At 41.0% G+C, this 17,736-nt stretch overlaps 1 protein-coding gene across 4 annotated transcripts in view; it reads right to left on the bottom strand.

Moving 5' to 3' along the window:
* The window catches only part of LOC116044636 (interleukin-1 receptor accessory protein-like 1), a 281,380-nt gene that overhangs the window by 11,628 nt on the left and 252,016 nt on the right, over positions 1–17,736 (bottom strand). For all 4 annotated transcript variants that reach the window (XM_031292002.2, XM_035998500.1, XM_035998501.1 and 1 more), the window contains 3 exons: positions 17,058–17,190; positions 9,389–9,534; positions 5,525–5,671 (listed from right to left, as the gene is read on the bottom strand). In XM_031292002.2, coding sequence (XP_031147862.1) covers positions 5,525–5,671; positions 9,389–9,534; positions 17,058–17,190 — 426 coding nt within the window. The remainder of the gene's footprint in view (positions 1–5,524; positions 5,672–9,388; positions 9,535–17,057; positions 17,191–17,736) is intronic.

Below are 17,736 nucleotides of genomic sequence, written 5' to 3' on the forward strand. Positions count from 1 at the left end.
CAGTGGAGCTGAGGAGGCGGAATGACCCTGCTGTTGCACCTTGAGGAGTCACTCCTTACAGAAGACTGGTGAGTATCTGAGGGCGCAGCGCACCTTTGAAACTGCATCAAGCACTCCTCCATCCCACATATGCCGACTGCGAAGGGACTGACGCTCACTGCACTCAGAGGGGCGGGGTAATATATGCATGTGCATATAGAGCCCACAGTTAGATTGTGAACTTTTGAACTCACGGTGGAAAGCGCCAAGAGAATTGGAGGCGTAATCTCTGGGACATTTCTGGGCTCCATTACATTTAATTAAGAGTAGATTGGAACGTAACACACACTTAACTCTGAAGCTACAAAAGCATGTGAGGTTAGCTGCTAATGAGTATCTGAGCACTTTTAAACATGCTGTTTTGTTTTCCATAACTAATAAACAGCTACCTGAGGTTGTATAGGGTTGTGACTGATGATTAATTCCATTATCAAATTCATTCTTCAGTCAATAGAATGTCAGAAAAAGTAAGGTAACGCTTTAGGATTACTGGTTTGTATTTTCGGAATAATTTTTAAGACGTTTCCTGGAAATAACTGTATGTAAGTTGGAGCTATTTATAAGGAAAACAGAGACAAATTGGTACATTGTACGTTTGTACTCTGTTTGACAAGCGATCAAGGTCTATAATTATATATTAGACTGTCCTGGTTTTAATGATGGGAGATGATGTTTGTTACATGTAACTATGAGTATATATTCTTTTATTTAAAGTTTTTTTTGTGGCATTATAGGCCATTATTTGATAGGACAGCTTAGATATGAAAGGGGAGAGAGAGGGGGAATGACATGCAGCAAAGGGCTGCAGGTCGGAACCGAACCCACAGCTGCTGAGGCGAGGACTGAGCCTCTGCATATGGGCGTGTGCTCTACCAGGTGAGCTACCCAGGCGCCCGACTATATACTCTTTGAGGGGTCATCGTGGAATAAAGAAAAGTCTAAAGGTTTAAGTCCAATTAACTAATTCCAAATACTTGCTCCGTAACCAGGAGTGTCTTTTAGTCAATGCACAGGTGCAGCAGGTTACCTGAGCATACCAAAATAACAACTCAACAAATTAGATATTAAAGTTTCCAACAACAAATAAATGATGTACTTGGGTTTGATGGAACTTTTCTTTCAAGGACACTAACTATTTTCCCTACAATTAGTACCAAATTAAAAGTTCAATTAAGCAAACATGCTCAGAAATTAGCATTACTAAATGCCCATCACTACCACTCAGAGCCCAATTGACTCCTTCAAATGTCTTGTTTTGACCGACCGACTCACCCAAAACTCAAAGGAGTGAATTTACAGTAATATCAAACAGAAAAAGCAGCAAATATTCACATTAGAAAAACTGGAAGCAATTAATGTTTGGCTGGATAAACAACCCAAACGATTTAAGGATAGATCAATTAATCGACTAATCGTTTTAGCACTAGATGTTTTCACATTTTTAAAATACAGTGTCTATATATTTATCTGTGATGATCAATATTTCACCCTCACAGCAGCTATTTATCGTGAACTCTCCATTTGTCATTACATGTGACAATATCACTTTGGAAAAACAAGACACCATTTGACCTTCTGATTACAAATGAGCTACTCTGTGATGTTTACCTCTGCATCTTAAATATGCAAATTAAACGGGATGCATTACAGCTGTGTGCGAGATGTGAAAACTATTAACACTCAGTATCTCCAAACTACACTGAACACAGACGGAGCCTCATAATTCCACGGCGTGCTGACAACACTGACATTCGTATTTATGGCAGAGTGTTGATGAGTAACCACCTCCTTGAAAAGCTCACTTGGCTGTTGTCATCATGAAGCCTATTATTGATTCTACTGACACCCACACAATGTGACAACTGAGAGGTCTTTAACTAAATAGTGGCGCTGACAAATAGCTGACAGTCCGTCCCATTGTCACGTAAAGCTTACAATTTTACATCTGGCAGAAGAGGGAGGCAGGCGTTCAATTAGTTCTTTGAGTGGCCACAATGAAACACAAGCACTTTCTGGATAGTGTATGCAGATTTATTTTGGGGAAAAAAAAAAATCTCTGTGCATCCCAGACACTGGCAAATAATGACAAATATGTGTTACATGCAGCTACTTCTCCTTGTCAGTGCAGTGGTTGCCATGGAGATAAGATCTTGGTTAAGCATCTCCTGCCAAAGCTTAGCGACTGTGTTGTCTCCACTCAACTGGCAACCATTTCCATTTTGGTTTATATTGAACGCTTTACCTTTCGCTATTCACCTACAGTACACGTCACTAGAACTCAGAGATGACTTGAGGTGCGTGCACGTTTGTGAATGTGCGCACGCCAGAGGTGGCAGTGGAGTGATCTAATCGACCGCGGCGTGGAGAAAAGTATCAGGGGTCTCCTGAGAGCTCCGGAGGCAGCGTGCTGTGTCTTATTGAACCTGATCCCCTTATAGAGGAGAACAAATTGAAAATCTGTTCCTCTCTCCAAGCACTCACTCGGGTGGCATAATTAAAGGAGACAATTGCTGTTTGGCGTTAAGTTCAAGGCCCAACATCTTTTCTTCCCTTTTTCAACACAACTGCTTCTGGGCCATCCATTAAGGCAAAGCTCTGCTTTCCGCGGCCGAAAGCCCAACATAGCCAGAGGTAATGACTTTCATTGAAATGTCCTATGTAGCAGCCATCACAGTAAAGCAGAGCTGGGAGTGTATGAGAGGAGCAGAATACTTTATTTTACCTTTTAACGCTCATAACTCTCTCGGTGTCTCTCTTCCCACTACGTACAGTCCCTCAGCCTCTCCAAACTAATCTCATTCCCCTTGAATTCATTGCAGCGCTGGTACTTGAGAGACTCATTACAGGGGAATCAAATTAAAACTTGCTCCTTGTCTCGGTTTGATGCATTCTCAAGCCAAGACTCATCCGCAGGGCCCAATCAGAACCCCAGAGTTGTCTGGCACAGGGATTGTGTTTTGATTTCTTTTATCGAAAATGTTCGGACACATGGGAAACCATCAACAGTAGACACATACATGAGCAGGATCCCAACCCAACCCCATCTTAAAGGGGTGATAGAATGATTATATAGGGTATTTCACACTGTTCCTTAAAGGCATACTATGTAACTTTTCCCTCTTCGGTCCCCCTACAGGTTGTTTCATTGGAACTACAGCCGCACGAGCTGTAGTTCCAATGAGACAACCTGTAGGGGGACCGAAGAGGGAAAAGTTACATAGTATGCCTTTAAGGTCTCCGAATAGGGTATGTAACATTGGTTGGGCTGAAAATGGCCCGGGTGCTGTTCTATGCGCCCTGATGCAACCCTGTGAAATAGCCCTAGAATGAAACAAGAGGTTTTCTCCCTCTTATGGTATGCTCATGAATATTTAGATGAGCTGCGCGCTGATTGGTTGGTTTACAATGAGCAAAGCTGGAGACATTAGGTGTTGAACCATATATGTTTGAGCCTGAATCAGAGGAAGAATCGGATGTAGAGGAGCAACCAGTCGCCCGTAGATTGGAAATGACTACTTCAGAGTGGTAAGTTTTGTCATTTAGCATTTACTTGCACCACGACCACGACCGGCAGCTCGCGGTGCTCTGTACCCAGCGCACAGTCACCTTTTCTGGGGTACCTAGACCACCAACTACGACCGGCAGCTCATGGTGCTCTGTAACCAGCGCACAGTCACCTATACTGGGGTAACTCAACCACCAACTACCGCTTACCTGGCGCACCACGACCGGCAGCTCGCAATGAAATGTGAAAGGTGTCAGCATTCCCTGTACAACCTGGAACACTGCATTTACGACCGTGGTCAATATCCTTGAAAAACTTCCAAACTTTCTTCTTTGTTAGCACGCAGCTAAACTAGTGTCTGAGACCAACGCTGGTCTGCAATTTTGGAGTGTGACAAAGGTACAGACCAGAGCCAAATAAGGTACAGCCACCGAGTTGACGTCAACTATTAGCTTCGTTGAGATTCGCCCGTTTTCAGCGGCAGTTTGAAATTGTGAAATTTGCATAGCAAAGAGGGGTCAATGGGACTTTTAGGTTCTCTGTATACAAATTTTACCCACCGAACTGTTGTTATTCAACTATGACAAGGTAAACTCGGTTTTGCATTCTATCACCCCTTTAATGTTTTCTTTATACGTGTCGTTCAAGTTTGCCACCAACTTGTCTACTTTAGTAAGTAAAAGAAAACCTACATTTCCTTTATCAACAACTCAACATAATGTCACTGTCTTATGTTACTCAATTTAGCAGAGTACAGATATCAACAGCCAGAGCGACACTGGTGCTACTTTCATTTGTACCTGTAGCAAAACAATAATTAAAAACTGGTTGGTTGCTCAGTTGCAATAAGCAGAGCCAAGGCAGTTGTAAACAGGAAAGTCTGTTTCCCAGAGTCTTTTCAGTATTCCCTCACAACACTACTGCAGTGTGACAAAACAGGGTTCCACCAGATTTAACGAGTAATAAACACAGCTGCGTGTTTTCTGCAAATGGCTGGTACTGACAGCATTGTGGACAGTAACTGTTCTGACAGTGGTCTTCGAATTTGTAGGTTTTTTAAGAATGTTGTCGTTGGAGAAAAAAAGATTTCCCCCAGTATGATTGACGCCATTGCTGCTTGATTCAAAAGGCGCTGACACTAATTTGTGACAATTATAGCAAATACGGTATATAAGAATGTGATCACGTTATTTTGTCTGCCTGTGTTTATGCTGGTTATCCACTGGAATGATAATAACAAAAATGCATGACAACCAAATGTAACCTGAAACACAAAACCCGTCCCCAGCAGCTGCTGTATTTACAGTGTTTAAGTGATCAAGGCTGCGCTTTTCTTTTAAAGCTAAACTCCGCAGCTTTCTCCAGTTGGAGGCTCTGAAACGCAGCGGGTGGGAACGGTTTGAAAACCTGAACTTCATCAGTCACACATTTTTATGTCAGGAAACAGCACCCAGCATGAACATTTTTACAAGGCTGGCTTGTGATGACTTTTTACAGGGATGCAAATATGACAAGAAAAGGAACCACATCAGACTGGTGAGTCATTTGCGGCTGTCTGGGAGACAGTTCACCGAATATTTTGCATACATTTTTTGATTTAGCTCAGTGAGTTAAAAAGGTTCACTGAAATTGACGACATAATTTCTCAGTTAGGAATGATAGGAGTATCTTTTCTGTATCATTTAGACTGATAAAACAGGGGCGTATTAACATAACGATAGTGCTACATGCAGCTTTAAGATATGAAAAATAGCCCAGGTGTTTTCTGAGTAAATATAAATTTGTGCAGAGCAGCACTGATACTGCTCAGGTTAGAGATTTGATTCCTTCTGAGGAAAGAAAGGATGCTTTCACAGCAGAGGAAGGCACTTTTGAAATCATCCACTAAACAGAAACTGCACACTGTGCTATCACAGATTATGGAGGATGATTATATAACGGTGTCAAATAAATTATGGCTTGCACCTTATCTCATCTTACCTCCATCTATATCCTCACTGCCGAAGTGGTTCCTGTAGAAGAGCATGAGCTCAATCCTGTAGCACTTGTACAGCGTCACCAGACAGATCAGCAGTATCAGGATGGCTCCCAGACCTCCGGCCAGCTCCACCGTGTACATCAGCTCTGCTAATATGGCAAACACAGTGAGAGGGAGAGAGACTTTTTAATAACCTTTAAGTAAAACTAAGAAAACAAGCACCCTGGCATAGTTAACGTAGTGCCACACACATAAAGCATTCAGTATACAATCAGTCACATTTTTGACCAGGGAATCAATTCCCTTATTTCTCTTGAAAGTGTCTGGTATTGTCACAATGCTGTTCTTTTATAACAGCATGGACAGAGCTGTCTTCAGCGATTATCCATCTATACTGCAAAATGTTTTTATTATTTATGAGCTATTTCTAGTTTTTATGTTTTGGATTTGAAAAAGCAAGCGTACAAAATTTGCTTTAAAATCATTACATTTATAGGCACTTTAGTTGGTTGAATAGTGTGACAGATAAGCTTTGTCACGTTTAACATTTTAATTACTGGTTACGGGTTACTGCCGACATTTCATGCTGGGAGACTATATTTATTCTCTTAGATTCTGCAAAATGTCAGAAAGTTGCACAGTAACACATCACGATCTTCCCCTCCATTTATTTCTCTGCTTTTATGTATGTTAAAGTTGGCCTGCATCCACAGGGTTTGAATCCCAGATTACACTTTGAAGATAATCCAGCGGAAACATCAATACATATGAAATAATGCATGATAGCGTCATGACGGATGAAAAAAGTTGCACGAGCTATTGAGAAAAGATTCTATGATTCTACTACTGTATTTGTTTAGAAAAAGCATCTCCTGTGGCTGTATTGTGTTTGCGTTTCTTGCTTTTCTTCTCCATCATTTCATGTTGCTTATATTTTCATTAGGGCTGGGTTGTATCCACATGAAACATAACTCTAACCGGAATGAAAGTACAACTTCCATACCTGTCACTTAATGCCTCGTGGCTTGATTGGATAATAAAAAAATCACATTGAAGCAACGGGTGCGACAATAGCATATGACAGATCAGACCGCCACACTTATGAAGATACGTGTGTACGGCTGCAGAGAGGTGCGAGGCGGGGGAAAGTGCCTGGCTGTTAGCTGAAACGCCTGTTTGTCGACAGATCGAAAGTGGCCTGCTCTCCCCGCCATCTGTCATCACTGCAGTCTGACATGAACTCATGAAAAGCATCAGTGAAAGCTAATTTCAAACTGCAGGACTTCACTGTTGATATTTCAGTCTTACACACACATTATTCTAAATTGTGTTACTTGTAGTTTTTCAAGAAGGACAGGGGAAAAATGTTCAGCAAGACTAGTAGTGTTATTCAGGAGGATGAAAGGTGATATTTCACACTACAGGACAATGGACTCCATTAAGCTCCGTGGTCCAGTAACTTGCCTTGAAAACCAAGTCGTTTGCTTTGTCTTCTCATGATTTTGTCTCTTTTTCAAGGCTTTCTTTTTCTTTTTTTACCGTGTTTTCTGTCGGATATCACTCCATCTTTTGCAGTTCAACATTTCGTCTTGGCTACGCCTCACAAAAGCTGGGTGGTCAGCCTTCATTGGCTGACTAATGGATAACAGTAAAAGGATGGAATCGCTGCAATGCTGCACACACACATAAACATGGATGGAGAGGACTTGCGACGCACGTTTAACCTCGTTAGAGTGCGCAATGCCCATTCCACTGCAGCGGCCATCATGCTGACAGCTGCCATGATGAAGGATGATGTTCGGGAGGGCTAACGAGTGTGGCCCGCGCCGCTTCATCACGCCTGTCTGGCCAATGACCTTCAGCCAAACTTACGGACATAAATACGCAAACAAAAGAGCAAACAAACTCGGGGCAGATTGAACACAGGTTTTCCCGTCGAGTCTCTGACTTCCTCATCTTGTCTCTGTTTCTCAGCCTGGGAATCATGCTGAAGTAGTTTGCTTTTCTTGGGAGGGGTGTTGTGGCTAACAAGCACTGTGAGAAGATGGATCCAAGCAACTCCACTTCTCCCTCACTTCATCTCCACTATCCTCTCCAGCTTAGCTTTGCCCTCTCGCCTCATTGAACCCTGCTTCTCTCCCCAGATATCTGGACAGTGTAACAAGCCAGCTGCTCCTCAAGCAGCAGAGATTACAATTCTTCTCTGCGTAGCATCCATTGTAGCAACGCTGCAGTGGGACGGATTAAGACAAATTAGCTCCTGATGACTTGAAGAATGGATTTGATGGAGCCACATGGCATCAGGCGATTCATCACCCCTTTTTCTCTCTCTGTTACTGCATCTCTCTCTCTGTTGTCTAGGGAGAGAGATGAAAAGAGAGACGAGGAAAAGGCAGAGTGGGGGTTGAATTGTAAAATAAAACAGAGGACAGCAGCTATGAGAATGGTGAAAGCTGAGTCTGCTGCTTCTCATGTTCACAAATCAAGAATCTCGATGTTAGTAATCATAAAAAGTAGAGGCAGCTGTCTACTAGTTTACATTGCTCCTGAAGTTGTGAGATAAAAAATGTATCTGAGGACATCAGCTGAAAGAAAAGTTGGCCAGGAGAGCTTCTCAACTAAAAGTACTTGTACAAAAATATAGGACACACAAAGGACACATCTCCATGCTAACTTTACATACAAATGAAGACAAGATATTCCGCTTGATGCTGCGGTGCCGAGACGACCAAATTCATTTGGAGTGTCGTGCTGTTTTCACAAGCGAGGACAACTTTAACGCATTTTTAAAGGCAGCGTAAACTGACTGGGCCTTACCCTGCACCACACCATGGATGCAGCAAATAATAAACATTGGAACCGGTCGATTTCTCGTAGACCTGCAATCCTGCGAGGACCAGGCTAATCTTCTCCGGTTTATTCTGAGATTTGACTGTGCAGCATAAACCCCTTTAATATAGCAAATGGAGGGGAACTGGGCTGCCATCAAAGCTGGATCTAAAGCTGCAAGCTTAAAAGAGAGGAGAAATATGTAAATGTATTCAACACTGACAACTTTAAGGCTGTAGACCCCCCCCAGCCTCTCTAAAAAAAAAAAAAATCTCACTTATATAACCAAGCTGGAAATTGTGCATCTCTATTTGAAATCATCATAGAATCATCTTTCAAACAGTCTTCCTCAGTAAAGCGAAATCAGAGAAAAAACTCAAAAATGTTTGCTTGAATATAAAAAGAAAACGGGGAGGGGAATAGGCAATAGTAGCCAGTGATGAAAGATAAGAAAAAGTCTGAGTGAGAGTTTGGTGATCAAAGGAGGAGGAGTGTGTGTGTGTGCGTGCGTGCGTGCGTGCGTGCGTGCGTGCGTGCGTGCGTGCGTGCGTGTGTGTGTGTGTGTGCGTGTGCGTGTGTGTGTGTGTGACGGGGTTGAGGTCATTGCCAGACAGTCAAATAGCTTGTCTGGCATCATAACACCGAAGGCTGCCTCTCCCCAAAAGTTATTTTTCTTTCTCTTCAAACTAATGCTTCCTCAGGCTGAAGTGGATGAATAGGCTTTTCTGCACTTTATACAATACTGTCCCATTTCTCTACCTCCCCGAGGCAAGAAACAACTGGTCAATTCCCAGAATCCCACTAGTTGTTCTTCTTTGTACTCAGTAAATTGCTGTGAGAGATTCAATCTATTGTCAGAGCGAAGGCCTGTGCTATTAAATGGTATTTTTCACCTCCAAAGCTGTAACATGCCATTATAAATCTCATGAATCTAGCAGATGGATATAGAAATCCATCTGCTAGATTTATGGTAAAATACTGTACATGCTATAAAATAACTGGGTGAATCTATGTGCTTGTTTGTGTGCTTGCCTCACCTTTCTTGGTGAGCTGGATGTTGGCCTGTCGCCGCCCGTTGCCGTTCTCCACATAGCAGGAGTAGTTGCCCAGGTCGCTCTCCTCCAGAGAGTCGATGGTCAGAGAGATGGAAACCTCTTGCTCCCCCAGGTGCTCCCGGATTGTCCTGCAGCGGGGCGGTAGAGAGCACAGAAAAAGGGATGCATGGACGCTGGTGGCGTATGAAACATTGCATTGGGTTTGTAGTGAGAACAGGAGAGGGGTGGGGCCTGGCTAAACAAATGTTTTTGCAAAATCCTCACTGCAGACCAGACGCAGCTTTGTATTACCTGAATGTGACCAGATTAATTTAATGTTTCTCATTAAAAAATATTTAAATTTCATACAGCTAAATGTAGAGTTTGTCTATAATGAATGCATTATAAAACCAAAACAATGAGCTAAAAGAGACCAAAAGGCTTGAAAGAATATAAAGCAGAGCAGCTCTTAGAGACAGTGTGCAAACTGGATAAAATCTAAGTCATGAGATTGTTAATGTTTGCTCTAGTTTTGGTGATTTAACCTAAATAGTCAAAAATAATTTGCCTATATTTCCCCTTTATTCACTTTAACAAATACATGCAAGTAGATATTGTAGACTTTTGGAGCAAACCTACATACTCTGTTTTTGCTGTTTGATTTGGACCCAGACTGACCAGACAACACTGGAGGATTCAGTGTTTGAACAAAGACAAGTGTTGAACATTAAGTTTCTGAAGGTAGACAGCGACCATCAATTAATCAGGAAGGGCTGAATGATGTATCACTGCTCAAAGCTTTTACAAGTTTCTCTCATGGTTGGTAAAACGAAACCAACATACAAGCTGTTTGGTCAAATTTGAACACCAACATGACTTCAAACATTTGCCCAGTTCAGCCGCCTCATTACTGACTGTGAGGTGTACATCAAAGTAGCCTCTGTAGTGGTAGTCTTCGTTTTAAGAAGTCGGATTTGGGTGAGAAAAAACAGACTCAGAACATCAGAAAACATGCAGAGCTGAGGCTATACTTTTAATTTTGTAGTCCCAATGTTTGCAGGTATACTCTGTAATTACAGATTAAAAATAACAATATCAGACAAAATATTCTGAATCTGTACCCCAAAAATAGAGATAATATAACAATATGGAAAACAATAACTCCAGACTGCAGACAGTCAAAAAAAATCATAAGTAGAAAGTATTGACTTTTTAATAAAATATGGATTTTTCTGACAAAAAAAGTTTGCCCCAAGGAAATTTGAGTTGTGTCTACAGTATGCATCCTAAAATCCATAAATCATGACCTTGGAATTATAAACTTCCATTTGGGTGGAGTGCAATTTTGAGACATTGTCACAGAGCTGACATTTTCTGGGTAAAACAACTGTGCACTTTATACCTTTACACTCATCTTACCCATAAATATGCAGATAACTAAATCAGACATAGTTTAATACCAAGCTCTATAATCTGCTGACATTTGTGGCAGCTTTTACTTTTCAGAGGGAACTTTTTAGTTCATCAATAAAACAAACATACATAACAAAGGTAGGAGACAGTCCGTGACTGACAAGAAGCCAGCATCATATGAGTCATGACAGATTTCTGCCATAAATAATACTGCTTTGTAGACTCACTGAGGCTCTTGATGTCTACTAGTTGTGACATGTTGGTACGGGGACAATAGTGTGACTGTCATGATGCACTACGACACCGACCTATCACAAATCATTTTGCCACGAGGGTTAGTGAGAGGGGAAAAAAAGCTCTTTTGATGTTTTTGTTGAATGGAATTCAGCCATTTTCTTATAAATGCATACACTTCAATAACAACAACACATGCAAAAGACGATAGATAGAAGCCACTGCCTTGACTATTTGATCACAGAGAGTGTACTGAAAGGACACTATGACACTTTGCCTATTTTTCTTCACTGGAAACTTGGCAGGGTGTAAATAAATAAATACAGATTTTTGAAGGCTCCTCTTCATTATCAGTTTATTCCTTCATTTAAATTAGCAGGAACAACAGCAGCAAGCTGTGGCTAACTGGCTTCGATGAAAAACGCTGACAACGCTTACAAACAATCAGGAGATGGCACCTCAAAATGTCAAGATATCCCTTTAACACTTTTTAACAAAAGCACTTTAACAAAACTCTTCTTTACAACAGCCGGGCTGCTATTTAATAATCTGTGGTCAAAGCTGAAGCCCTTTCAGCTGAGAACAGCTGTGCTTTGACCTAAATGCTAACATCAGCATGCTAATATGCGCTCAGTGACAATGCTAACATGCTGATGTATAGCAGCTATAATGTTCACCATCTTCACCTCAGCTACTTAGCACTAAACATAAAGTAAAGTACAGCTGAGGCTGATGGGAGCTGTGTTGGTTAAGTTACTTGAATAACCAAATATAATCTATTACTTATTAGTCATTGAAAAAAAAATTACATCACTTTACAAATAACTCATGACAACACTCATGACAAGAGGCGAACAACAGGAACTGATGGTTAAACGAGTTGAATCTCTCCTGCTGGGTTGCTGTTCATGTAGGAATGATAGATGAGCAGATAATCTTTATAAGGTTACAACAATTGCAGCAATTTCAAAGCCCTGTTTAATGATGTATGGGGCTAATAGTGCAAAAAGGTACAAGTGCTACTTAGGCATTCGTCTGCCGCGGGGGCATCTGAATATGAATTCTTTCTGATCAATGAACGGGCTAAACAAAGCAGATAGTGAAGTGCGGTGGAGATAAAGACAAACTCCAATATAACCACTGCTGTCATGGCAATATCTCACATTAGCTTTACATAGTGTTGCTAATAACTGGAATCCCACATAGAAAATATCCCACTCACAGTGAAATTTCTTTTATTGACCGTGCACAATGAAGAACCATTAGAGGTAATTATTTTGTAGCTATATAGACTAGCTGCTTCATAAAAAACTAATTATGAAGTAGGACTTTTAAAGCTTCTGCAGCAAAGCAGGAATGCTACTTCCTGGGTTAAGGCTGGTGGGAATGTGCATGTGAGAGGGAAATTAATTTAGCCTTTTCTCTTAATTCCTGTGAGCTTTTCTAGCACTCATCCTTCTCCATTGTGAGGCCAGTCAGGCAGAGACACAGGGCTACACAAGGTTGGGATATAGATCCATGCTGATGGCTTTTTAAAGAGGTGGCAACCATGTGTGACTCAACATAGACTGAGCTAGAACACTGTAGGAGTTGGCAAACACAAATACTCTATCATAGTAAGAGCTGGAGAAAGTGTGTGTTCCTGGAAAAGAGGAAATATGAAGCATGAACACACCCGCACAAACATCTGGAAGGTGGTATGTATAAGAGTCGAGGAAAGCGGTAAACTAGTGCCGTGTAGGTGGATGGAGATGAAAGTGCACTAGGATTCTTGATGCTGTACACAGTGAGGAGGCATCTTGTACATGTCTTGTACTTGAACACAGTACAGGGTCATCTTAAAAAAACATCTCAGAGTTTGGTTTTGTGATGTTTCATATGGTACAACCAACACGTCCTCATACCTAACTGACAGAATAGGTCATTTGCCAGTGACACATATGACTGCTGGAGAGTACCGGCGACAGGCGCACATTGTTAAAGGGTGTGCAGTTTTAAACACGTGGATAATGTTGTGAATGAAACAAAACTTCTTGGTTAGGTTTAGGAAAAGATCATGGTTTGGGTTCAAACAAGTATGTTTTTAAGTTAAGTATGTTACGTACGTTACATAAGTAAACTTACGTACATACGTACGTCAAAATATGTCAATGTTGATTTTCACACAGGACACAAACAGTGGTCTCCTTGGTGAAAGTCCTGTGTTTGTTTGACCCATCCATCCACCCCATTCTCATACCTATGCAGACTTTCTCACTCTTTATAGTATGTCGACTGACTTCCTCCTTTGCTCCCGTCATAATCACTATGGCCACTAGAGGTCTAACAATAAATGTAAATATGGGTTGTAATAGGACGCTTGCACAGACCTGGGGAGGACGGTCTTGGTAAAACTATCAAACATCCAAGATCAATGTCACTGTAAATCCTTTGGTGTAAAAGCTGTTGTTTCTAATTTGTGTACAGTCCAGAAAATCAAACCAAGGGTTCAACTCAAAACTGTGCAGCAGGTGTGAAAGCATCCTGTGCCATGGCTGAGGGGCAGAATATTACAGCATTGTTATTTATTTCAAACAAGAACAAACATCTCACATTAGCCTTTTATTCGTCTTTGAACGTGCTACAGCAGCATCATATAGGATCCTATCATCGTCTCTATATCATCGAGTACAATTTCTCCATGCGGCCTCAATGTGACACCTGAACTTTTGAACTATACCATGTTGTCATGCTTTGCTTTATTTCTTAATGCCTCACTGGCTGCTGCTTTATGAAAAACCTTTTCCCACTGTCTGCACCTCTCCTGACTACGCCCCAAAGGTAGAATTGATTGATTTAATCAGATCAGAGCAGATGCTTTTAAAAGAGACTTGAAATGTAAAACTGTATACAATGACAGATCACCCAATAGGCATCAGCTTATATAAGCATTAGTGAGTGGTACAAGTGTTCCAGTTCTCAAACTATCTGGTGTTCTGTGACCCTGACCCACAAGAAAATGGATAAAGCTTAGCTTAGCATAAAGACTGGAAACAGGGAGAAACAGCTAGCCTCATCAAGAAAGGAAATAAGCATATTTCGTAAAATGTCTAACAATTTCCTTTAAAGCTGATAAATGTCACTGGCATTGTCACTTTAAACTAACTTCTAACAAAAATAGGAAAAATCACTGGCGAGATACAGACTTCCTTCACTCCTTCAAAGAGCGTCTCTAGAAACCACCAATTCACAAATGTAAAAACCTCAATAGATTTATATGATTGTCTCCCTGGCATCAATGTCAGACAGTAAAATGCTAAGACATACAAGGTTTGCAGCGCTTACAGGCAGTGAAAGCATTGCTGGACCCTGTAAGTACCCTGATTTCCCATGAATATATCTGTAAGAGTATTAATTAGAGTTAGAATATGAAATTTAACATTTGAAGTGGTGCTCAAAAGGGTGCTGCATGCCCACGCACCAGGGACTGAAACGTCCTCTGGTTTAAACTACAGCAGTGCTGCCTTAATGTCTGTATTCCATACTGTGTCTTCACCTCTGAGATCCATTGAAATCTTGTTCTGCAGCCACCATTTTTTTTATATCAACCGGGAATCTCAGTGGTGAAGTGGTGAAACATTGTGCCAAAAGCTCCATTTCATGTATTACAGGCAGCTCAGGGAATACACCTCCTGTGTGATTAATTTCCATTTCAAAGCTAAAAGCTCATGGAATGATGTCAGGGAGTGGGTTTGAAGTGGTGCACATTCAAAATGGGAACAAAAAATTAAATAGATAAAAACACACAGGGAGACAGTGGTGGCACACAACAATATGCACTTGAAAAATGTGTATGTATGCACGCACACATGCACACGCACGCACGCACGCACGCTCTCTCTCTCTCTCTCTCTCTCTCTCAAAGTAGCTCAGGGTCACAGTTTTGATCTCTTGGCTTGTTACCTTATTTGACTACCATATGAAAGCAGGGTTTTTAACCGCATGTGACGCACTTCTCAGTATCCTTCCTTCTCATCTTTATTATACCACCTACCCAATGCCCCCACATGCCGCCCCCTCCCTATGTGTTGTAGGCTCTAATTGGCCTGGTGTCCTTCACAACAGAGAGTGGTGCTGAGAGCTGGACTGAATGTGCTAGAAGGCTAATATAGATATCTCGAAATGCCAGGTCACTGACCGGGCCGCTAACACTCCTCCCAGCCTTGTCATGCTGCTTACAGTTAACCTTTTCATTAGACGGCATTTGACGACAACAGGGATTTTCTAGTCATACGTCTGCTCCATCAAAGAAGTACAGTGGGGCAGGACATGAAAGGGTGTGTGAATGTGCGGGATGTTTGTACACACCAGCAAAAATGTCTGAACAAATAATGTGAACAGTGAATGAATAATTCCTATTTGGGATACCATTAAACAGGGAAAAGTTTATGATTTTGTTTCCGTAGTTTTTACATTTGACACACTTGCCTTCCTCCACCCTATTTTCTGAAAGCCCTGGTGATGACTGCAGTGCCAAAAAACACATTCTACCACCTTCACTGCTAAAACTCAATTTGTGGCTTACATTTTTGTAACAACATCTGGGAGATGGCAACCACACCACTGCACAAAGACATGACATTCACTTACTTTATGTTAATTTGGAAGCGACACTTTTCCCACTTGGGTATCTGTCAAGATATGTATTCTGTTTATTTGATTTGTTTAAAGAAGAAATAATAATTCTAATGTTCTTTTCTTTAGGAAGTCTCTCGTCTTTGCTGTGCTCCCACTTCATCTGACAATCTGATCATAATCAACCGGTCTGTGTGAATAAAAGTGAAATATGATAGATAATAAATAGTGCTTGTGGCTTGTATTCTTTAATCAAACAGGTATCTACTACTGACAAGAGTATCTCCATTGTCTCACACATGTTGTGTATTAGTAGACTCAGAAGTCCTGAATTGATGATGATGATGTTAATGATGATGATATTGATGATGATGACAGCTTATCCCTCTTTATAGGGGGGCATCTGAAGATGAGCACTCTACTCTAGCTTTGATTAACCCTCACTGCCTGAAGATCAGCTCATAATCGAGGGTAATAACCTGAAGCTGAGTCCAAGTAGTAGTTATAGTTGTAGTAGTAGTAGTAGTAGTTGTTGTTTCCTGACATAAAGCTCTATGTGAAGACTTACTGTAGTTGTGTTTTGTTTGAAATGCATTTCTACTTGTTGGTGAGTTCAATAAACTGGAGATCCAATGTTCTATATACCACCTGAGACCTCAAGAGAGCAACATTTATTAAGAAATAAACTTGTTTTTCCCATATGACTTGAATGCATCATAACCTACAGCAAGAAAAGCTCCTTTTATGGTCAACCGGTTTCAGGCGATTTGCGTGCCTGGCTGTCAGGTTTTCACCTGGTTTTGACGTAAACAGAACTCTGTTACCAGAGATGAGTGTGAGCCAAAAGATGGAGGTCACCCAAACGGAAAAAGGAGGGCAACACGGACATTCAATTGGAGTTTCCATCTGCTCTGCTATTACTGCCTCTACATATATTTCAGTGCTGATCACTGAGAAAGCAATGCCTGAACTGTGCATATGTATATCTATATATTGTGCAAGATAAAGAATGCAAAATGATCTACATTATTAAACAGTCACATAAAACATTCATGAATATCATTCAAATGATAGCTAGGTATTGAAAAGTTCCTTTTATTGTTCCGTGTGGTCACACAGGTTATAAATAGATGTTTATCAGTTCAGCCCCAGGGTCTTTTGCTGCTTTTGATGAGATTAAATGTACCTCATGAATTTGTCATAATACATGATGTTGCTGAAGCTCTGTTGTAATATTAACAGGAATAGAAATATATGCTCATTCAGTGGATTTAATGAACTAAAAGTTTTTTTAAGTTTCCAAAATAAAATAAATGTTGGGAATTTCACCAAATCTGGACACTGAGTATGCCATAGCGTTAAGTCTTAAATCGTAACAATTAGGATTTACACCCAATGTTGAATGTCTTACTTGATGTCACTCTCCTGAACCCGCTCCTCATCCAGATCCTCAATGAACTTCTCCCCCTTCATCCAGTAAATAAGTGGACTGACGTCTCCGCTATATCCAAAGAATGCTCTGCACGTCAGGTTGACAGGACTTCCTGTTGGAGACAAGAGACGGGATAGGATTGTGATCAGCAACATAAAAAAAAGGAGCAGGGGAAACCATAAAACACTAACAATGCACCAAAACAGACACTGCTACCATCCGTTTTCTATTAAAATGACGAAACATCATTTCCAGCTACCAAATGACTATCAACATCAAAGCCATTGTTTATTTTCTCAAAAAGCTGCTAGAATGTGATTCTAAAGGGCAACACACACTAGCAAGGTATGTGAAACACTAATTGTCATTTTTCCCAGCATCAATGCAAGTCAACCCTCGCCATATCTGATACTGCATCAATGAGTACCAGCCCCGAACATCTAGACTTACATGTGCTTCCTGTTATTAAACCCATTCTCTTTCCAGACTCCAACTTTTACCTTTCAAAAACTCCATTACAGCCTCCTTGATTCCATCAATTCCTAAACATTCTCTAGCTCTCTGAGGTGCCATTTTAAACCATCCCAGGCCCTTTTTAAATTTGCTTACGGCCTCTTTAAATGTTAAAACACTCTCTTGAACCCTCTTTCACAGCAAC

This window comes from Sander lucioperca, chromosome 24 (genome assembly GCF_008315115.2).
Source record: "Sander lucioperca isolate FBNREF2018 chromosome 24, SLUC_FBN_1.2, whole genome shotgun sequence".
NCBI classification, from domain to species: domain Eukaryota; kingdom Metazoa; phylum Chordata; class Actinopteri; order Perciformes; family Percidae; genus Sander; species Sander lucioperca.